Here is a 23552-nt window from a genome sequence, read left to right as displayed (position 1 = left end):
TAGGTTTGTCCTCATTCATGAGGCTGGGTGGGGAGATCTTCCCTCCCTCCTTTCTGCTGGTGGCAACTCCCAGAAGCCAGCAGAATGGAAGTGGGGGGGGGGGGGAGATCTTGCATAAGCTATTTAAAGGTCACATTCCCTTTAAATTGCTTTTGCAAAAGGGTTCTGCTTGGACTTCATTCACAAGCAGCTTGCAAAGCCATTTAAAGGGAATACTTGGAAGCAGGGTGGGGGAGGAGGGAAGGGATAACTGAAATGGCCTGTAACCACTTCAGCCTAAGAGGCTGAATTGGATCGAGCCATTTCAGCGATCCCTCTCACTTCCCCGCTTCCAAACACAAACCCCACAAACCTCCCGAAAACCACATGGAGGATCATGGGAGGATTGTGCTTAGGGATGGGCACAAGCCTCTGGTTCGTGAACCATGAACTGGTGATGTTCATCACAAAATTAGATTTGTGACAAGGTTCACGCTGATCCCCAAACCCTTGTTTGACTAAGATAAATAAAGGACTTCCTTTTAATACAATGTCTTTTCTCAAAGGAGAATCCTTCCAGCTTACAAGGACAACAGTGCAAGAAAAATAAGTCTTACTGGGCATGATCCAAGGCCAATTGTTTTTTAGTGGGCCTCAAGTACAAAAATGGTTTCTAGGCTATCTGCTTGGTTTAAAGTGAGAGAAACCAGGCAGAAATACGGCATGAGACACTTTGGCTCAACAGTAAAGGGATGTGCTCACCTGTACTACCACTTGATAATACAGTGTCATTATGTAAGTAGGAACAAAGAAAGATATCAGATTTTGCAATCTGTTTCGGATGGCATATAACATCAAATGGGAGAGAAAGAAAATATATGATCTGCCTGAAGTAGTATCATTGTTATTATCTGATTGTTTTATTGTTTTGTTTACTGTCTATTTTATGCTGTTAGCCGCCTTGAGTCTGTATGGAATGGGAGGGATATAAATATAACGTAAATAAATAAATAAATTGTTCATCTTGCCTGCCTTCAGTATATGACGGGGCTTTCAGGGATTACGTTACTCAAAGTGTTGCTGACCAAAGTCATAAGGCAGGTTAGATATATTTGTAACATTAAATACCATAGCACGGATACCAGAAAATATCCTTGGGAATACGGTGCTAATGCCAAGCCTTCCTTATATGGCTTGTTTTCTTCTAAAACTTTCTACTATTTATTAACTTTTCTTTATCTTAACCCTTGCTTCTCCATAGTAACCTCTGCTTTTCCTACTAGCTCTTAGATCTCTCCTCTATTACAGTTATCACATGAAGCAGACAAATACACTTCTATGTGGCTACAGTTCCATGGTAAGACTCACATAATGCAAAATTGAACATATTGTCAACTGGTCCCATCACATCAACATTCTCCAAGTCATCTAGATCAGTGTTTCCCATTTGCAGGGTCATGACCCGGTACCGGGCCACGGAAGCCTTACTACTGGGTCACAAGAAAAGCCAAAGCTAGCCCCGCCCCTTCTCTTTGTTGTACACAGGAGCTGGGCTGCCTCTCCTTCCTTCTCCCCCTCTCCCAGTGTTTGAGAGAAAAGCTGCCATCCACTGGCACTTTAGACCCATGAAGTGTTCTTCAAGGTATGAGCTTTCATGTGCCTTGCAGTATGTTCTTTTAGGGAGATTTCCCCAGGAGGCCTGGGGGGCAAAGAAGAGTGAGTGTGCGTTTTTCAGCCAGGAGGGGCAGGGAGTGGGCATTCCAGTAGCTATTTTTTTTTTACTAAACGACCCCTGGGCAGAATTTTTGCTGGCTGGGGTCATCTGATGGTGAGGAAGGCTTTTTTTCTTTGCCCCCCTTCTTTCTTTCTTTCTTTCTCTGCAAGTGATGCTCTGTCTGTATTCTTGGTGCTCGGAGTGGGGAAAGCAACAGTGGGAGGGCTTCTAGTGCCCTGGCCCCACTGGTGGACATTGTGGTGCTTTTTGGGCATTGTATGAGGGAATTTTGCACTGGATAGTTCGCTGGTCTGATCCAACATGACTCCTCTTATGTTTATGTTCTTTCTTTCCATGCCTTTCCTTTCCTTTCATTCTTTCCCTTTCTCTTTCTTTCCTTCCTTTCTTCCATTTTTGGGAGTGCCCCCCATTTGGGGGAGTGCCCTGGAAGTGACATCACAGGAAAAAGTGGAGTTTTGGTTCAGTGTGCCCAGGAAGTGACATAATTTGGTCCTTGACACCACAGGAAATGACATAATTCCTGTCTCCTGGCTCCACCCCTAAATTTGAGTGGGCCACGAAGGAGAATTGTAAAAATAACCAGGCCACGGGGAAAAAAAGTTTGGGAAACCCTGATCTAGATGATCCATATGCTCAGTTGCTTCCCAAATGTTACAGCTTCTGCTTCATAACATTTCTAATGGTCTCCATACAGCAGCCATAATGTGAATAAGCCCACAGTTACCCTGAACCTCCCACAAGCAGGAGGCGGCATCATTAGTTTTTCATACAGTATACATCTTTAGCCTTCTACAGTGCTAGGTTTTCCTTAGACATTTACGAAGTTCCCAACTTGCTTCAAGTGCTTTGTGAAAGTCCCTGTTTGTATCACTGCTGTTAAGTTTCTCTGCCATAAAGTTGTGACTGAAAAAAAAAGGATCACATGGGATACTAGTTGCTCAGACTTAAACTAGCACACTGAACTAAATTATTCATAACTATGTAGAACAGGAATATTAATAGAAAAACAGTCCAGGCACGCAGGCTATGGTTTCTATGGCACTGTGTAAATATAGATCAAGGTGTAAATTAACAGTGAAGCTTTGTGAAATGCAAGCACTACCTAGAGATTTTTAAAATGCCTTCAAAAACTCCAACATGCACCCAAGGATACAGTCCAATAAGCAATTATGTCTGCACACATTTTTGTTTCCCAGTGTAACTTTATTCAGGTCCCTACTGTCCCTTAAATCTATTTTCAGGACCACAGTTGAGTGCTGAAGGTAATGTGAAGAATCTACACAATCAGTAAACTTCATCTGAGGTGCTGTATAAAATATGGATTTAAAAACTACTAAGCAGAAACATGATTAGTACATGGACAGCTTGTGTCTTTATGAGCAAAGCTACGGCAATTTGCTTGGCTGTGGAGCCCAGCAGCTTACGTAGAAGTAGAATTGTGGAAGAGGTGAAGTGAGAGTAATCTGCTCACTAATATCACTTTCAAAAGCAGAAGTGTCCAGTGGATTCAAGCCACTGTCTTCAAGTCACTTATAGTTGAAAAAAAAGAGAAGGTACTGACTTTAGGGGCATCATCCCCAATCATATAGGACAGATTTAACATTTATCACTCACCTGAGCCAAGCAGTAACTGTCCACAAGCCAGCTCCCAAGCAGTAAGTATTCAAGCCATACATGCAAATGTTGGGTTGTATGCTTGTCTCTGGAGAGATGAGCCAAACCAGGACTGTGCCTTTTCAAGCTATGCACAGCTCTGTATTTCTTCAGAGCCCAGTAAAAGTGACCTCCTTAATGAGATAGTCATCCAGCACAACTCCCTTCATGATTCCAAAAGGTTGGAGAGGAATGGGGCTGACAGTGGACAGCCATACCCCCAAAACAGCACTGTTGCAATAATCTGTCTAAAGAACAGGTATGCTTTCATCTCTTTCAATGACACAGTTAAGACCATCCATGCTAGATCAGAGAAATGGCCCACGTAGTTTAGCATTCTTTTTTACACAACAGCCAACTATATGCCCCCTGAAGACCTACAACTGTGTTCTGTGTTCTCCAGAAGCCAAACTCTTCTCTTTGTTACCCCACACCCCAGTACTAGTATTCATTGGCTGTTGCCTTTAAACAAGAAAGCTTTCTAACTGGAACATATGTCCAGCTCACTGCTGTAAGAAAGCAACACATAATATTAATTAGCAAAAGCTAATGGACCATGAACCAATCAACCATTGTTCTTTTTTAATATGCATACAGGAACTGCCACATAATTTAATAGCAATGGTCATGTAAGCAGGAGTTGCAGATAGCAATAACGATGTGAACAAGCAAAGTCCAAGAAAAATCCTCATAACTGACTTTCAAAATATTTGAATAAAGAACTTAGAAACATGCACCCTACCTCTCCGTATAAATAAAAACTAAAGATTATTACAAACAAGAAAAGCCACCAAAATACAGAAATAAAACTATTAAAATAGAAGACTCATAACCAGCATAAGCACATTTATTCCCTGCTTCTTTTATGCTCAATACAAGGCCTTAAAAACAGCAATGATATCAAAACAAAGCAACAAATAACACTTAACAAGGAAGAAGGTCGCTAACACAATATATAAGCAGGCCAGAAAAAAATAAGTCTGGGGACAGATTTGTAAGAAGAATTAAAAAATTTCCTGCAAGATTACTGACTCAGAGACAGGTTAGCTTCTGTGGAGAGGGAGTTCCATACATGCCTTATACTGAATCAGACCACAGGTCCATCAGGGAGTTCCACATATGCCTTATACTGAATCAGACCACAGGTCCATCAGGGAGTTCCACATATGCCTTATACTGAATCAGACCACAGGTCCATCAGAATCAGACAGCAGACAGACAGCAGCTCTCCAGAGTGTTTTGCTTCCACATTTAGCTGGAAACCTGGGTCCCTTCTGCATGCCAAGCGGATGCTCTACTAATGAGGCCCTCCACAGCTTGGGTGTGACTTCTCACAAGGCCTCATCTGTAGTGGTTGCACATCTATCCTCTTATAGTGTAGGCACACAGAATAGAGTCTCAGAAGATCTTGACGAACTGAAAGACTCATACAGGAGAAAGTAGTCCTTCAAGTAGCCTAACTTGAGACAGTGTAGAACTTGATAGACGATGTTGGATTTATATCCTGCCCTCCACTCCAAACTTCAGTCTCAGAGCAGTTCACAATTTCCTTTATCTTCCTCCCCCACAACAGACACCCTGTGAAGTGGGTGGGGCTGAGAGGGCTCTCACAGCAGCTGTCCTATCAAGGACAACTCTGCCAGAGCTATGGCTGACCCTTGGCCATTCCAGCAGGTGCAAGTGGAGGAGTGGGGAATCAAACTGGGTTCTCCCAGATAAGAGTCCGCACACTTAGCCATGACACCAAATTGGCTCTAATAGAGAATATATACCTTCGTAGTTTTTAGGACTAGTGGGGGATTTTTTACCTTTTTTTACTTGGACTTGGAAAACTCAGGTTTAAATCCCTACTCACCTATGAAATTCATTTGATAACTCTGGGCCAGTTATATTACCTTATCTAACCAGCTTTGCAGGATAAAGTAGAAGAAGGAAAAACCACAAGTACTGCCTTAGATGCAGGGCAAGATAAAAATGTGACAGAAATTGATTAACTGGCATATTGAATTGTGCCCACAAGTCAGCATGCACACCCCACTTGGGCCACTGAACACAAGAGCCTTCACTGACCTGGCCTTGCCCTGCCCTCTTTGCCTGGAGGACTGTCCTGGTCACACCTGGCTCTCTCTTTCAGACAGTTGGTGGTTTCACAAGTGTCTTCGCATGACTCTGGAGGATCTATCTATGTCTGCTTGTCTGCCCATCTCTCCCTCTTTATGTCTTGGTCTATCATTTCTCTGTGTCTCTGTCTATCTCGCCACCAACCTACATGTCTGTTTTGGTCTGTCAGTCTGTATACCTCTATCTACCTGTGTCTATCTCTCTCTTTCCTTTCCAGCCCCAACTCCCCCACCAAGGCACACACCCAGTGTCTCTTTCTAGAGCCCGTTATTTTTCCCCACAATGGGCCATTGCTAGCATTCTCCATAAATAATTGTTCCAGCCAGGAACAGTGGCAAGGTACTGACCTTGTGATCACATATGCCTTTCCAAGTACCAAGCAGCCGCCTTCTCCCAGCTATTCTGGGAGAAAATAGCTGCACCTGGTTGGGAGCAGGGAGAAAAGCACAAACCTTTCACCTTGACTGATGAGTCACAAGACTGTCTCTCCTATTACCAACTATTACAGTTGCAAGCAAAAGGAAAGAAAAATATTGCCAATGTAGCCTTCAACTTCTGTAGCTACTAATATGTTGGGGAGAATATACAAACTTGCAGCTGTTTGGAAGAGTACACTCCCCCCCTCCTCCAAGTTTGGGCAGATTTCTAAAATTAGTGATGTGAACATGTTATCAGCAGACACAGATGTCATTTTTATTATACTGTACAACCTTGACAGAGGTAAATGGTATCACTATTATGTAGTCAGATCCCCTTTTTGAAGAAGAGATTGTATTTATACCCCGCCCTTCACTTGGAGTCTCAGAGTGGCTAGGGAACTGGCATCTCCCTTGCAAAATCCATTTCCAGCACAGCAAAAACATGAGACAGGACCAGTTGACTGTGACCATAATAATTTCCTTTCCCTTTTTCATCTCATGTCTCTATAATCTCCTTAAACAAACAGAGGAAGTGGGGTTAAATGCAGAAGAGATTGCTTCCAGTGAAATGACAGGTATTATTTGGTTAATTTCTCAACTGGTGCCTATACAGCCTGTACAAAGGTTCATGTCCCTATCAATTTTAATAGTATCTTGTCCCATCAGAGTGTCATTGTCAGGAGGTGCACACACATGAAGAGTTGTAATAATAAAAGAAGGAAACCAGGTCTTGCAATATAATTATACACCATTCAAGGTTGCCAGCCTCCAGGTAGAGCTTGGAGATCACCCATTATAACAGTGGATCTCCAGATGACAGAGATAAATTCGCCAGAGAAAAATGGTTTTGGAGGGTGGACTCTATGGCACTGTATTCTGCTGAGCTCTCTACCCTCCCCAATCCCCACCCTCCCAAGACTGCAGTCCCAAAATTTCCCCACCCAGAACTGGCAACCCTAACAATGCTCTATGACCTCAATCATGGCTGGAAGTGTACACTGAAGTAAGGATGATAAATACCTCAGCACACTATAATTATTTCAACCAGAAGCCTTAAAAATTCTAAAATAGTATGTTTTCCTATTAGTGTGTATAGTTTCTGTTGTTCCAAATCCACAGTGGAACACAACAGAAGATCAAGAAGGAAAAAGGTTTACATAAAAACCAACTGCCAAAATGTCTTCAGTCTGGAGACCAAGCCCTATGAGGAAAGGCTGAGGGACTTGGGGACGTTCAGTCTGGAGAAGAGGAGGGGGACATGACTGCTCTCTTTATGTATTTGAATGGCTGTCAATTAAAGGAGGGAAGGCAGCTGTTCCTGTTGGCAGCAGAGGAGAGGATTTGCAATAATGGGTTTAAATTAAAGACAAAAAGGGACTGGCAGGATATTAGGAAAACTGTTCAACAGTTGGAATCAGCTACCTAGGGAGGTGGTGAGCTCCCCCTCACTGGCAGTCTTTAAGCAGTGGCTGGACAAACACTTGTCAGCAGCACTCTAGACCATAACTCATTTGTTATGAGGGCTGGAACTGACATAAATGAGACGTCAGGCCGGGCCATGTGTGTACTTCTTTAAGATTAGGTAGCAGAGATATAAACTTTTTAAAGGACACAATCATGACTAGAGGCTTTTTTTAACAAAAAAAACTTAAAATAAAACATGCTTTAAACATTAGCACTTATTGGTCTTAAAGGTGCTTTCTTTTTATTTCTCCCATGGGATCCAGGAAACTGGGCAAAGGAAGCTGTGGTTCTTTCCCTCCCTCCCCAGGGGACTAGGAGGGGGAGGAACCTCAACCAATGGAGAAAATCTAGGTTTTGCTCTGTAGCTCCTGTGCGATTGAGCAAACCTTGCAAAGCAATTTGAGATGCAGAAGGAAATAATAATAATAATAATAATAATAATAATAATAATAATAATAATAATAATAATAATAATAATAATAATAATACTTTTTATTTATATCCCGCACTCCCCGCCAAAGCAGGCTCAGGGCGGCTCACAACATATTAATTCAATATAATACAATACAATCATATAATTCAATAAAGACTACATTATAAAACCATCGTTTAAATCAACATTCCAATTAAAATTAAAGTGAAGTGAGAGGGGGAAGGGAGCAGACAAGAGCCAGTTGCTTGGGGTCCTGATAAGCCCTCCAGGGGCTTGATTCACTCCCCAAGTTGCATGTTTGACACCCCTGCTCTAGACTGATCCTGCATTCAGCAGAGGGTTAGACTAGATGGCCTGTAGAGCCCCTTCCAAACTCTGCGATTCTATTATTCTGTATCCTTTTTTCTTGACATCACCACTATGGATTTAGAATTTTATAGAGAAGGTAATGATGCAATCTTCAGGAGATAGTCCAAATACTGAAAATGTGATGCTAAGAATACTACTAAGACCAATCCTGTAGGAAGCTGGGCTTTTATCTATCCCACTTTGTATAAATAATTAGAATCCAGAGATTAGTCCTATGAGGGTTCCTGTCCCCCAGTAGTCCCAGCTGACCAACAAAAAGCCAACAATGCCTTCGAGGTGAGGGAGTTGTTTCCCTTTCCCAAGTTAACACATGCTTGGCTTCACCAAGCTTCATCTACTAAAAAAGGTGGGCTTACTTACAATTCCTTCTTACTATAGTAACTTTGAAAATCTTGTGTGCAAAATGGTATCCGTCAGTGTCTCAGAGCACCAGTTTTCAGAAGACAACTGCAACATCCAGCTCAAAAGATGTAACACTTTTTTTTTTCATTGCAACACTTGTTTTTTTCATTGCAAGAACTAGTTTCAAGGCTAGCCATGTTGGTCTGCAGTGGAAGAGCTAGACTGAAGTTCAGTAGTACCTTAGATACCAAAAAGATTCTAGGGGGTATAAGCTTTCAAGAGTTAATGCTCAAAAGCTTACGTTCTAACAATATTTTTGGACCAGAATCTAGTTCTATAACTATCAGGGCTTTCTAGTTCCTACATAATCAGACTTGTTTTAAGTGCTTTTTCCCCCAGCTTTCATTTAATATTGGAAGCGACCTTCTCAATTAACAAGCACTGGGAGCATGAGAAGACAGAGCTGAGGTCATACTTAATTACATGACAAGTAAACACACACAAACACAATTAAAAGATCGAGCATTAAATGCCTGAAGTGGAGGCAGGCATAATACATATATACCCATGGCTCTAGCTGTGTAGGTCACAGACACCATCTGCCCATCTGCAGTGAAACCCTGGAGACCATTTAATCTACCATCTGCTGGACGAGATGCAGTCACTATACTCTCAGATTTCAAGTGCAAGGTGAAGTAGTGTGCATGAAACAGTAAGGCCAGCTGAGCAAGTTCAACCTAGAAAAAATATTTTAATATAAAGCAATTACCAAGCTAGCTGTACTTGTTTGCTATGAATAACAAAGCCACTGCTTAACTTGCTGCAAATAAATATTTTTAAAATAAAGAATTCAAGTTAACTAGAATAGAATAGCACAATGTTAGCCAATTGTCTATTCTTCAATAAAAATTCAAAGCTATTCTAGCTTCAATAGAAACTCCGCAGAGCAACCTATTGTTGTACTAAATAAATCTATATCAAGTATACACTGATATCAGCAGGTGTGATCTAACTGTAGCTCTTAACCTCTTTCACTGTGTGCCCCAAAGGGATTAACCAAGTTATTAATTTAGGCATTTTCACTTGGCCTATTAAGGCCATGGGAGGCAGACACAACAGTGTCCCAGTGCTCTTTCCAGCCAAGAAATGAGCAATAGAATCCTATTAGTGCTATTTCTCCTGGCATCAACCAGACAAGAAAAATGGACTCAAAGGGGAACTGGTGGGGCTATGCACATGATGAGATTGGCACTATGTTGCTTTTGGGACCCTTGCTTAAAAGGAGGAAAAGAGAGACAGTAGGTAAATCATCATTCTTTACTACCTTCTGAAAAAGTGTGTGTGCACATGAAAGCTTATACTTAAAGGTGCCACTGGACTCAAACATTGTTCTGCTGCTTCAGACCAAAACAGCTAACCACCTGAATCTTTCCTACCTTATTACTCTTTCCAGTCCAGGGAACATCAATGGATACTCAAGCATTCAAGAAGAGACGCTTCCATGTTTATTTGCTCATCTTTGCCAAACTGCTAACAGCACCTACAGACTATCATAAAACTGCATCCTGAACCACAACATGTAGCCAAAGCCCAGGATGTTTTAGGCAATATAGGAAGCAACCTGAGGAAAATAAAATGTATCAAAATAGCAAAAAGCTAGGCCAGGGGTGGCCAAACTTCCTTAATGTAAGAGCCACACAGAATAAATATCAGATGTTTGAGAGCCACAAGAAATGAGTATCAGATGTTTGAGAGTTGCAAGACAGGAAAGAAGGGAGGCAGGGAGGAAGAAAGAAAAGCAAATAAATGGGGGAGGGGGTAGAGATGGAAAGAAAGCAACTTTAACTTTAAATGCATTCTCTAAGCTGCCAGCTGGCTTGGCTTGGAGAAGTGATTTAAAGAGACAAATGTCTTCTCCAAGCTGACTGATGGGGAAGAAAATTTTGTGGAAGAAAATTTTTCCATGGACCGGTGGGAGTGGTGGTGCTGGGGGTTTTGCTGCCCCCATGCCCACACCCAGTCCCAGTCCCCCCATGGGGGTGCTTCAAGAGCCACACAATGTGTGTGAAAGAGCCACATGTGGCTCCCAAGTCACAGTTTGGCCACCCGAGCTAGGCTCTTTTTATGCATAATAATGACAGCTACCATCGTTGTTGTGACTTTTGTCAGAGGAATGGAACTTAACTGGGGTGCCAATTAAACTGATTCATTAAACCAAGCGTTTGATGTGTGTCAAAGCATCTCCCAGATGCTGTGTATTATTATCTTATTTTGTTTAGATATTTATCTGCCATTTTTTCTCCCTAATGAAGATCCAAAGTAGCTTACCACCTCATTTTCCTTGCATTTTAACCTAAACACCACACTCTGTGAAGTACACTAGGCTGAGAAAGAGCAAATGTCACCAAGCAAGCTTCCATGGCAAACCTGGGTGTCTCATACCCACTATATCACACTGGCTCTTGGTACTTCCATGAAAAGATAATTTCAGTGGTCTTGGGTTTGGTTTTTGTATAACGTGTGTGTCTGCACCTGAATGTCATGGCAACTTCTGGTGATTGACCCCTTCTGGGGACCAAGAGGATATTCAGAAAGGTGGCTGAATAGAGCCTACCTCTGTCCTCCTGGTTTTTCCCCACTTACGCCAGGTCAAGCATCTGGATCCCTTTCTGTCTCACCCTGATTTAGCCACTGTGATTCATGCAACAGTCACATCCAGACTAGACTACAGTAACCTGCTCTATGTAGCGCTACCTCTGAAACTAACCCGGAATTAGTCCAGAATGCAGTGGCATGTGCCCTTACAGGAACATCATCTAGTGCCCACATACATTCAGGGCTCCACCAGCTGCACTGGCTCCGATTCAAGGTGTTGATTTCAACCTTTTAAGCACTACCTGGCCTGGGACCAACATACAGGACCATCTTGCTTGGTATGTCCCCCAAAGAGTATTATGTTCAATAGCTAATAGTCTCCTGGTGATCCTTGGCCCAAAAAGCATCTCTCTAGCCTCAAATTGGGCCAGGGCCTTTTTGGCCCTGGCTCTAGCCTGTTGGAACACTTTTCCAAATGAGATCTGGGCCCAGCAGGATTTTATACAGTTCCAGAGGGCTTGTAAAACTGAAATGTTTCACCAGGCCTATGAGTGAGGCAATGACAGGAACACCTGGACTGGCCTCCCCTTGCCTTCACCTGCCCACCTACCCCGTCTGTAACATCAGCTTTAATATCAGCTTACTATCTACACACACAGACACACACACACACGAAGGACCGTTGCTCCTGGACAAGATGTATCTGTTTGATGTCATTTATTGTGACAGAAATTGTTTTAAATGGTTAATTTATTAAAGATTTCAGGTTTTCACAGCTGGTAACGTCATTAGGGTTTGTAGAATCTTTTGAGCTCAAGTGCCGTGTTCTACTGGAGAAAGTTTTCCTTCCAGACGTTTCGTTCTCAGCTGTGGAGAACATCCTCAGTGGCGTTGCAGCCGGAGCAGGCGCTCTGACCTTCTTGGCTGCTGTGCATTGATAATTAATTTATTATTATTGTTAATTTATTATTGTTTTTAACACTGTTGTTATCTGCCCTGAGCCCTGATGAGCTGGGGAGGGGAGGCTATACATTTAAATAAATGTTGACATGAATGATTAAAAAATGGTATAGATCAGTCAGCTTCAACAACTTATAGCTGAACTGGTAGAAATAGAGACCCCTACACTTGACTCAGATGCCCTCTCAATGTTTCTTTTGATTCTGGACTAGACACTACTACTGTAAAGCAGTGGCCCCCAACCTTTTTGGCACCAGGAACTGGTTTTGTGGAAGAAAATTTATCCACAGACCAGTGGGAGTGATGGTGCTGGGGTTTTTGCTGCCCCAGGCTGCCCCCATGCACACCCCCAAGTCCCAGTCCCCCCATGGGGGTCTTTAAATAAGGAATAGGCAAAGATCTCTGTCTCACTCCACGGCCCGATTGCTAACAAGCCATGGACCAGGACCGGTCCACGGCCCGGGGGTTGGGGACCCCTGCTCTAAAGGATGTTTATTCTAAAACATCATCAGTCACTTGGAGGATTTTCCTCAATTGTTCTGCTCACAGACAGTAATACATTATTTCCTTTTCTTTTTTGGAATTTGGATGGGCCAATATGACTATTTACAACTTCCATAAGCCAACATCAAAAGAAACACAAAATGAAAAGGTTTATCCCTAAACAGTTCAGCACTTATTTGGTTGAAAGTTCTGCATAAAACTTGCTAAAATCCTACAAAATTCCAGCTTCTACTAAAGCTGAATACCTTTAACATATTGTCAGTTTTCACACTGAACATGCCTCTCCCACCTGCTGCAAAGAGTACAGATCAAATAATTTGTACAATTGGGGTATCTGAAAATTAGGTGGAAGAAAACATATACAAATAGAAATAAAAAATTGGGAGTTAACACACCCAAATTGTAGGAGCAGCATCTGCACTAGCACATATCACAATTCACAAAAATAGACTAACCGGGACCACATGACACTACACTGCAAGATCTCAGCTGCCATTTGGTGGTTGCTAGGATACCTCTTATAACTTCTCTGGGCAAACTGATACAAGACGCTGGGGAAAGCCAGTCTGTGTTCTTTAACTTCCTCCATCCCCCAATAAAAGTTAGCTAATGGTAGCAGGGTAGAAAGGTGGTTAGAACAGAACATGCTTTTAATGCTAAAACTTTCCCCAGTCAGATGATCAGGGGTCCTTGGAGCTGATAGTGCATTTTGTGCTTCTAGCTCCAATCCCTCCCCCATCACCTGGTGAGAAGGGGGCTTGGAGCTGAAAATGCACATGATGAATTCATGGATCTGGCACTTGTACGGTTATGTTTTATAAAATAAAATAAAAAGTTATCACAATAATCTATCTTTTTAAATGAAAACCAGTATATCTTAACTCCCCACCTCCTCAACCTCTATCAACAGAAGTGCAAGGACATTTTTCCATTTCGTCATCATAGATATTTATTTGCAAAGACCCATTCTGTGACATGGTTTAGATATAATGCAAAACTAAGGCTTGGCAGTAAGGGAACAAAATTACTAGTTTGCACTCCCTCCTTCCCCACCCTCATGCAGTTGGAATCAACGGATGGTTACCACTTTTATACAAACCATGGTGCCCAAGTACTTCCACCCTAGCAAAGTATGGTTTGTGCTGGAGTGGAATCAATTGATCGATTCTAGCTACATGCAGTAATGGGCCAGGGGGGTAAGAAAGCACAGGGCCTGTTCATCTAACACAACCCTATGAGCTGGGCATTGTGTCTTAATATCCATTTGAGGAGAATTACCATGTATATAATTTAGGTTATGGTGTTATTTAAAATGTCATACAGCATCTGACCCAATGACAGGCTAATCAAGAGCAGGTTGTGATTTTCCCAGAAGGCACATGATGTGCAGTTCTTCAGTTTATCAAAAGCTACCAAGTGTAAAACAGCCGAGGACCACAGGAAATTTTCAGACTCATTCTTGCCCGTAGCATGCCTCCTAAAGAGACGGTAGCTCAAACTCTTTTAAGTTATATGTAAAGAAGACCGAAACAGACACTCCTCAGAAGTTGTCATAAGCATCTTAGAAGAGGGAGTTGTTCACAAGACAAAGCAGATTTATTAACTAGCACAAAGGCACAACATGTAACTGGATGTTAAGAAGGAGCTAAAATTAACAGAGCAACTGTAAAGAACATCCTGTTCAACAGTTGCCATGGCTACAAGTTGCTGTTCACAGACCCAAAAGGAAAAATGGTGGCAAGTCTCACCTGGTCTATGCTCACTTATTGCCACAGTATAAAATACAAAACTGGGGTATGCACTTGCTCTGGTAGCCTGCTTATTACTCCACTCTAAACATAAGTGTGCATAGCAGTGTCTCTATTCACACTCAGTTATGCTGGGATATTTTTCTTGATGTGCAGGTGATGTCCATATGCTCTTAGATCAATATTTAAACTAAAATACCATTTGTAAGTATGCATTTATTTCATACTTGCACAGTTATGCGATCCTCTATTGTGCAATATGAGTGGGGGCATGGCCTGAAAACCAGCCAAAAATCTGTACCACCTACAAACAGATTAAAATTTCATAATATAGTCTAATAGCCAACTGATCTGTGCATATTTATATCTGTGGATTGGGACCTCGTAGAGAGAAGGGAGATTTCTCCAAAACTGGGAAATCCCCCAGGTTTGCAGAAAAATCTGAAACCTTAAAAAAAACAGGATGGGGGAGTTAAACCGCCCAAAACAGAGGCTGGGAGCTGTTGGGGAGATGGACATGCAGGGAGCCAATCCAGCCAAGGCTGGGGGCAGGCAGAGATACGTGTGCTGGGAACCATCTGGCTAGCCCCTGGCTCAGCCAATGTGTGTGTGTGGGGGGGATGTGCAGTGAAATGATGAGGGGGGAAGAACAGTGGGTTGCCAGCAGGCAGGATCCAAGTGATTTGTTGGGGAGAAAGAAAATAGGTGGAGGAGGGAAAGACACACAGAAAGAGTCACAGGGATGGGAGAGAAAGAAAAAGAGGAATGACAGTAGGCATGATGGAGAGACAAACAGAGAGAAAGAAACAGCTAATGAGTATGAGGAAAGAAAGAACGATGAAGAAGGGATGGTAAGAGAGGGGGATAAGCAAGGGTAAGAAAATGGGATGGCTACTCCCACAAGTTCCTTGGGGGCCCCCACTTCTAAGATTTTTGCTTGCACAAACTTTGACATGGTATGATTCCTTCATTATCTCCTTTCAATTTACAGTCCTTTTGTGGTGGAAAAGAAGGAAAGGCAAGAGAGCCAACCATCCAAGTAACTGCCATGCTACAATCAAAGGCAGAACAATACCTGACTCCTTTCTGCTTAGCTCTCAAGATCTTTCATCCCAGGAGGAAGAGAATCCTAGGGGACTAATACTGGGAATGGTGGGGGGGAGGGGTTAAGAAAAATCATCTGCTTGTTTTATTGTAAGCCACTTTGAGCAACAAGGAAAAGAAGTAAAGAGAGATAGTAAATATAACAGCAAGATGCTCAGCAATTCACATCAGAAACTGATCATATATGGCAAATTAGCCTGATATCATCAGATCTCAAAAGCTAAACAAAAACAAGGGTGGCCATGGTTAGTACTTGGGTGGGAGACCACTGAGCAAGTTCAGGATTGTTATGCAGAGGCACACAATGGCAAACCACCTCTGTCTCTTGCCTTGAAAAACTCTTAAGAGATCACTGTGAGTTGGCTGTGACTTGACAGCACTTTCCACCATCAGCTGCTAAGACCTTAACCACCAAGAGAATGCAACACTTGCTTCTTCTAGAAAATGTCAGACATGACATAATACCAAATTCAGTCTTTCCCTAAATTGGGAAGAGATAACTCCCTTACTCCCATTTATGATGAAATTATTCAACCAAATAATGAAAGATAAACAAGCACTACACTCATGGTAAGACACAAGGATTACAGAGATCGTAAAAACTGGCAAACAAATAAACCAATCAGATTCCTACTGACAAAGAGCATTATTGAACCAAGATGCAAAAATCTTCACTGCAGTCCTTGCATCCAGACTGAGCATTATAATTAAGGATTATGTTTCTCCAGACCAATCAGGATTTGTACCCCAAGGGCAAATAACAGACCAAAACGTAGAATATTGGATGCCATTCAGATTAGTAAAAAAAGAGCGAGACCATTAGCTATTGCATCTCTTAATGCACAGAAGGCCTTTGATCACTTGGAATGGAATTTTATTATTGGACTTTTATGAAAATTAAATATTGGGCAATACTTAATGCAGTATACTCTGTATATCAAAAGTCCAAAGCTAGAGTGCGAATAAATGGCTTTGATTCTTCTAGCTTTCCCCCATCCAGGTAAACTAAACAGGGCTGCCTTTTGTCACCCCAGCTTTTTTATTCTTTTGTTAGGACCTCTGCAAATTGCAATAAGGGCCAATAAGCATATTAAAGGCTTAGAAATAAATGGATCAGCACATACAATCAATATGTTTGCAGATGATGTAGCAGTGCTAACAGTAAATCCCAAAGAAGTGCTACCTGAACTAATGAGAGAGATTTTTGACTATGGAGTGACTGCAGGATTACTTATTAATTATAAAAAATCTGGAATATTATATATAAATATCTACCCAAGAATGTGATATGAAATTCAAAATGAGTTAGGGTTCTCCATATTTCATAAATCATTTAAGTATCTGGGAGTTATTATCCCAAAGAATATAAATTACAGCAACTAAATTTTCATTGGGCTATCCAACAAATAAGCGTTTAAAAAATGGTCCTAGATACACTTGACAACCATGGGTAGAATTAGCACCATAAAAATGATGGCACTCCCAAAATTAAATTATTTCATTCAAACCCCATATCTATCACACCAAAGGACCTAACCAGCTGGCAATTTTTTTTACCAATGTTATTTACCAAGGTTAAAAAACCACAATTGATGAAAGCTATAAGATACAAGAGGATGGATCAAGGAGGATGGGGAGAACCCAATATAACTAAATATTACGAGGCAAACCAGTTGAGAGCTTTGGTGTCATACTTAAATGGATCTTTTGCTAAGTCTTGGATGAGCATGGAATCAGATGGGAAACATCTGAAATTAATTGAAAAAATTGTTTTTGGTGGGAAAAAGTAAGATACAAAATGGGTAAAGAACCTATTTCTATACACCACATTAAAAGTTTGGATTAAATGGAACAATAAATTACTCCCAGAGATATCCCTGCTGCTTCCTTTCATGCTGCATCCCAATTTTTCTTATTTGGATAAACCAGAAAGGTATGTTAAATGGAAAGAAAAGGGGATTTATGGAATGAGAGACTTCTATGTAGATGGGACTCCTCTTACTAAAATAACTAAAAGAAATATTGCAAGGAGAGTTAACAAATTGTTTTTTGCTATATTAATTACACTACTTAATTGTAAACTCTACAGTAAAGCAAACTATGACCAGAAAGCTGTTGAAATTTGAACAAATCCTAATGCAACATGTGACCAATGCAAAAGGAGTAATCTCTAAAATATATGCTTACTTAATTGAGACTCAAGTACACTAAATGGCTTGAAAATAATATGGGATAAAGATATAACAAAATATTTGGAATAAGATATGGTTTACCCAAACAAGGAAGACAATATCAATAGCTCTTAGAGAGAACTTCTTGAAATTATTACATAGATAGTATCTTACTCCAGCATACCTTGCAAGAATAAGTAACACAAATAATAAAAAATGTTGGAGAAATCGTAATCAGCAAGGTGATTGCACCCATATGTGGTGGTCATACCCAATAGTTTTGGGAGAAAATCTTTGTAGAAATGACAAAAATTACATATCAAAATCATCTGTCACACCAGCTTGGCTCAATTAACTCAGTTGGCATAACTCAGAACAATACTCAAAGTATGTTTCAGCCCTTTCTCAGACTATGGGGAAAAATCAAGTAAACTGTTCTCCATTCTTTAATTATATCTGTTTAAAGATTTTTTAAAAGAAAGAAAGAAATTCTGTTGGTATATATGCTGTATGTTGAGCTCTCTATCAATGCTTCAACACATGAACCTTTTTGTTGTTGCTGTTGTAAATGTTTTTTGTAATTAGGTTCTTCTTTTTATAAAGATGTATATGTATGTACGTATGTGTGTATGCACACATGTGTTATATTCCTTATTTTCGGGGGAGGGGTGTGCTTGTATATGTATCCTTGGTTTCCCCTTCCCCTTATGTTTCCTTTTAAAATTAAAATTAAAAAAAGGAAGATACAACTCCCCAGTATAAGCTAGCTTGTTTTATATCACTAACAAACAGTTCTTAATTAGAATTACAAACCCCTCACACTTTACCGGTTTGTGAGATACGTAACCTCAGTGCAGATACGCACTGACAAATCTCATATACCACTGCAGGACTTTAAGCTCCTTAACAGGGGACAATCAGATCAAGAACCTGAATCTTAGGCTTAGGAGTTGAACAGGACAGATATACACTGTTCAGTCAGAAATATAAACAAAAATCTATAGCTTGTAGGCTTTTCAAATTCACTTTCTCTCATCTGTTCAAAATTACCATACAACCAACTGTTTTCCCAAGGAAGACTGCCAATGCATGTCCATTTGGGATTCACACACTTACCTGACAGTCAAAGTCCTGGAAGTTTCGAGCTGAATTCTGTCAGAATAAGAATAAGAAACAAATAACTAATCAAGAATCCCAGAGTCCAATATGGCTACAGCTGCACTGCACCCATTTGAAATTTCTGCTTCATCATGTTTGTTTGCAGCAAATCCAGGATTCAAAAGAACTTTATTTGTTAATTATGTCTTCACTTATTTCCCTTCATATTGCAACTATGAACGCATGTGCAAGCACACACACAGTCTTTCCCGGACACAGCTGGACTCTTGGAAACTGGGATGTAGAGGATGGGAGAGAATCAGCAAATCTTGCTCCCCATTGTGCATGAAGAAGCGCCCTTTTTTTTACACAGCGAGTGGCTTGCTTCCAAGTCATTCTGCACAGAATCTTCCAGTAGTAAATCAGAAGAAAGTACTCAGATGGTATAATTACAAGGATGTTAATTTTACCACTTCTGAAGCCCAGAAGCCAGCCATAAAAACTGTATGTCCAGTGCCAATAAGCAGCTAATCACACTGTGTCGAGCAATTTGCAGCAGTTCCAACACCACCATAAGTATGCATTTCAACGTGCATACTTACATGGCTCAGAAGTACACAATTTCTAATCACTTCCAAAATCTTCATGCATATATGTCAAACACCTCAAAATTCACTCTGAAAGCTTCAGCATTTCAATCTAAAATTAACATTTGTATATTGTACCTTCTTAAACCTTCACTTGGCTAAATCTCAGCCTTTAGCTACTATGTAATTTCTCCATCCAGTGAAGTTGGCTATAGTTTTATTTCTAGATTATATGGATGCTCAGCTCTCCTGGCAATTATGAGTGTCAGGAGAAAAGGGATATTTTAAATTAGCAAATATAAATTAGAATAATATGCAGACCAGGAAAGGGCTAATATGCAAAACTAAGCATATTTTTAATGTATTTCTTATTTTACTGCTTCAGCAAGTTATAGAGAGAAACAAGAACCTAAGCAAGGCACTGTAGTCTTATCCCCCTTCTGATGACCACTGGAAATCCTGCTGAGACCTCTTTTGGCTTTGGAGATCATCTACCACTGGCACATTTTCAACACTCTCTTTGCAGCCACTACTGTTTTAATATGGTGCCATCACCATTTTACAAGGGAAAGAAGATTGGAATTTACAATCTGAAGTTCAACATAGGAGAAGCAAAACAGGGAGGAAAGGAGGATAGAGGAGAGGGCAAACTGAGAAAAAAATGCATGTTCAAGTTCAACTGAATCTAAATAGAAACTAAAACATTCTTAGAATATCTAGTTGTTCTCCCAACACCAAACAGTGCAGAACTGTGGAATGTAGCACATGTACCCACATGGTACATAATTCAAACAGTTACAATACTGAACTTTGCTAGGGTTCCAGTAAGGCCAGACAGGTTACCTTATCATTCAGAAGAGGTTTGATCTCTGTTAACTGGACATCCTGCAATTCATCCATGTTTTCTGAGATCACCAAAGCTAGCTCTGAGATAGCAAATCACAGCTGCTAAAACAAGGAAGAGACAGACATAGATTAAAATCATAACATTGAAAGAGACCTCAGGTTTACACAGAATGAATTGAGAATATGGATTAGATGGTAAGCCATAGCGATTGGACTGGTCAAAATCTTAGGAAGCTTTCTCTCCCTTTAACAACCTAGCACTGATTGAGGCATTCTTTTTGCCTGCCTGAACTACAAACAGCAAATGATCTCCCCTGAAAGGCACTACTGGTAAATAGCTCAAGAGCCTTTGGATCAAATCTCTGATCTAAACACTCTATGTAATGCTGTGCAGCTTTTTTTAACTTTTACCTTAATTTTCAAAAAATAAAATATGATCACATGAAATGTGTATGTATACCTGTATCACATACAGGGAAATGATCCATTTATACTTAACCTTTATTTTTAAAATGGTTTTTAAAATAAGCATGAAGCTATCCTGGAGGCGCACACTCGATTGTGGTGTGCCTCAAGGGGCGGTTCTCTCCCCGATGTTATTCAACATCTATATGCGTCCCCTTGCCCAGATTGCCCGAAGGTATGGGTTGGGGTGTCACCAGTATGCTGATGACACCCAGCTCTATCTGCTTATGGACGGCTGACCGGTCTGCGCCCCTGAAAATCTGGATCGGGCATTATAGGCCGTGGCTGAGTGGCTCAGACTGAGTGGACTGAGGCTAAATCTGGCAAAGACAGGGGTCCTTTGCTTGGGTCGTCGGGGACCGGGGGGGGAAATCCCCCTGCCAGTTTTTGACGGTGCGCCGTTGATAGCGGCGGACAGGGTCAAGAGCCTGGGGGTACTATTGGAGCCCTCCTTAAAGATGGAGGCTCAAACAGCAGCCACTGCCAAGTCTGCATTTTTTCATCTTAGGCAGGCAAGGCAGTTGGCTCCCTTCCTGGATCATGACTATCTAGCAACAGTGATCCATGCTACGGTCACCTCGAGGTTGGACTACTGCAATGCCCTCTACATGGGGCTGCCCTTGTGCCAAACTCGGAAATTGCAGCTGGTGCAGAATGCTGCGGCCCGGCTGTTATTGGGGCTCCCAAGATGGGGGCACATTCAGCTGGGTCTTCGGGCTCTGCACTGGCTGCCAATAATATACCGAGTCCGGGACAAGGTGCTGGTCATTACCTTTAAAGCCCTATATGGCCTAGGACCTGCCTACCTGAAGGACCGTCTCTCCTCACATGTTCCCCAGAGAGTACTGAGATCGGGAACCCAAAATCTTCTCGTTATCCTTGGGCCAAAAGAAGCCCGCCTAAAATCTACTAGGGACAGGGCCTTCTCTGTTATGGCCCCTACATGGTAGAACCAGCTGCCGGAGGAGGTGAGGGCCCTGCGGGACCTTATTCAGTTCCGCAGGGCCTGTAAGACAACCCTCTTCCGGCTAGCTTACACCGAACTTACATAGGAAATTAAATGTAGCTCTATCAGATTCTTGCTATGCATACTGCCGCAATGCTTAATGTTTTTAAGGTTTTAAATGTTTTGAATGTTTTAAATGTTTATAGATTTAAATACCAATTTAATTTTATGTTTGACTTATCTGTTGTAAGCCGCCCTGAGCCACCTTAAATCATTAAATAAATAAATCATTAAATAAATAAATAAATAAATAAATAAATGACCTCTGAAAAGATTGTGCACCACAGCCACTGGGAGCAGCCATGTTCTTCTGCTTACTCCCCCTCCGCCCCCCATTCAGCTTTACAGACACAGACACACCATCCATTCAGCCTTACAGACACAAGAGGAAGCCTTTCCAAGCAAAACCTGAAGCCTCTGGAGGTGGAAAGGCACATGGGGGCTGTGGGGGCGGGGCTTCCCCTCGCCAGCCAGCTAACTGGGAGCAGGAAGGAGCCTGGGAAAGCAGGAGAACCCCCGCTGGGACCTGGGGATTAGCAAACCCAAGTGAGACAGTTCTGTTCTTATTGGGCTCAACTATATGATACTTTCAATATTATTTGCCTGTTTTGTGAGGCAATGGCACTTAAGATTTGACTTTGCAGCCCTGACCTGGATAGCCCAGGAAAGCCCAATCTCATCAGATCTCGGAAGCTAAACAGGGTCGACCGTGGTTAGTACTTGGATAGGAGACGGTCCTTAAAATACCCAGTCAGGAAGCGGTGGCAGGCTTATTCAGCCACCCTCCTAAATATCCTCCAGGCCCCCAGTATGGGTCAGTCGTCAGAGGTTGACATGACTTCCAGGCACAGACACGCACACACACAAAAAAAGATGTGACTTTGTAGCAATTTTTAGTTTCAAGATTAGTTTCAAGGTGTATGGTTCTGACACTTCTGAAGCTCAAGGTAATATCAGACAAAGTTCTGCCTGTCTTCCATCTTGGTCAAGGGGTGGGATTTGTGGTGAATCTGGGAACCTAAATCTTGGGTTCCTAGCAACACTGGCCAAAATGTGTGGACCCCTGCATCCTGCTCTTATTTGCAATCAGTTTTTTTGGGGGTGGAAACAGTCTTCATAAAAATGGATACAGTGGCATTGCACTATGATTGTGTATTACAAATTCCAGCAGCATGTGTTGATGGCTTCCATGCATCACATTTTTGTTGTAACAAAGAGTGCATTCACACTACACTAAACACATTTTGCAACTAGATTTTTACTGTGTAATAATAGCAAAAATCCATTTGCAAAACATTATTTCGTGTAGTGTGAATGCACCTAAGTGTGGGAATAATGAGACACTGACAAACATTTAATCCAGACAAATTAAGGTTTATTTATTAAAGACTAAAATGGATGGATTTAAAAGCTTGCATGGGTTTTAACAACTGTTAAATAAGTGAACAGATAGGAATTTCTACTTCAGACAGATATACTTGTATTAAAATGTTATGCATTGACCTCAATTCAGGTATAATCATTGTTGCAGAAACCCTAACAATATGAATTCTTCCATACCACCCCCCTTTACTAATAATTTGATTCACTTTCCTAACATACTCCTTTACAGTGTTAATTTCAGCAAAAGTCTTAATGTCTGGAATAATCCAGTATGGCCATTATACATATTGCATTAGAGAAGTAGTGTCCAGAGGGATCCATGTCTTCTTCTGTATAATTGATAAATATAGCCTGCTGATGTTTCCAAGGCAACTGCACTCTCCCTAGACAAGCGAAGAGGAGCATAAGGCTGGTTAAACGGCTTGCCTGCACAAACTTAACTGCACCTTATTTTGGCCCTCATATTTGGAGTAAATGTAAAAAAAAAGCACAGAACAAGAATGGACCAAATACAACATAAAGGAAAGGCCAGCCTCTAATCTAGTTTAAGCCTTTTGTATCAACAAGTTT

At 41.4% G+C, this 23552-nt stretch overlaps 1 protein-coding gene across 2 annotated transcripts in view; it reads right to left on the bottom strand.

Moving 5' to 3' along the window:
- Nucleotides 1–20281, bottom strand: part of NDRG3 (NDRG family member 3) — a 37826-nt gene extending 17545 nt beyond the window's left edge. For both annotated transcript variants that reach the window (XM_060231043.1, XM_060231044.1), the window contains exons 1-2: nt 20126–20281; nt 18714–18749 (exon numbers count right to left, since the gene is read on the bottom strand). In XM_060231043.1, the coding sequence (XP_060087026.1) occupies nt 18714–18749; nt 20126–20182 (93 nt within the window). In that variant the 5' untranslated portion in view covers nt 20183–20281. The remainder of the gene's footprint in view (nt 1–18713; nt 18750–20125) is intronic.
- Between the last annotated feature and the right edge of the window lie 3271 nt (nt 20282–23552).

This window comes from Heteronotia binoei, chromosome 2 (genome assembly GCF_032191835.1).
Source record: "Heteronotia binoei isolate CCM8104 ecotype False Entrance Well chromosome 2, APGP_CSIRO_Hbin_v1, whole genome shotgun sequence".
Taxonomy (NCBI): Eukaryota; Metazoa; Chordata; class Lepidosauria; order Squamata; family Gekkonidae; genus Heteronotia; species Heteronotia binoei.
The sequence above is the reverse complement of the archived record's forward strand: the minus strand, read 5'-3'. Positions and strand labels throughout refer to the sequence as shown.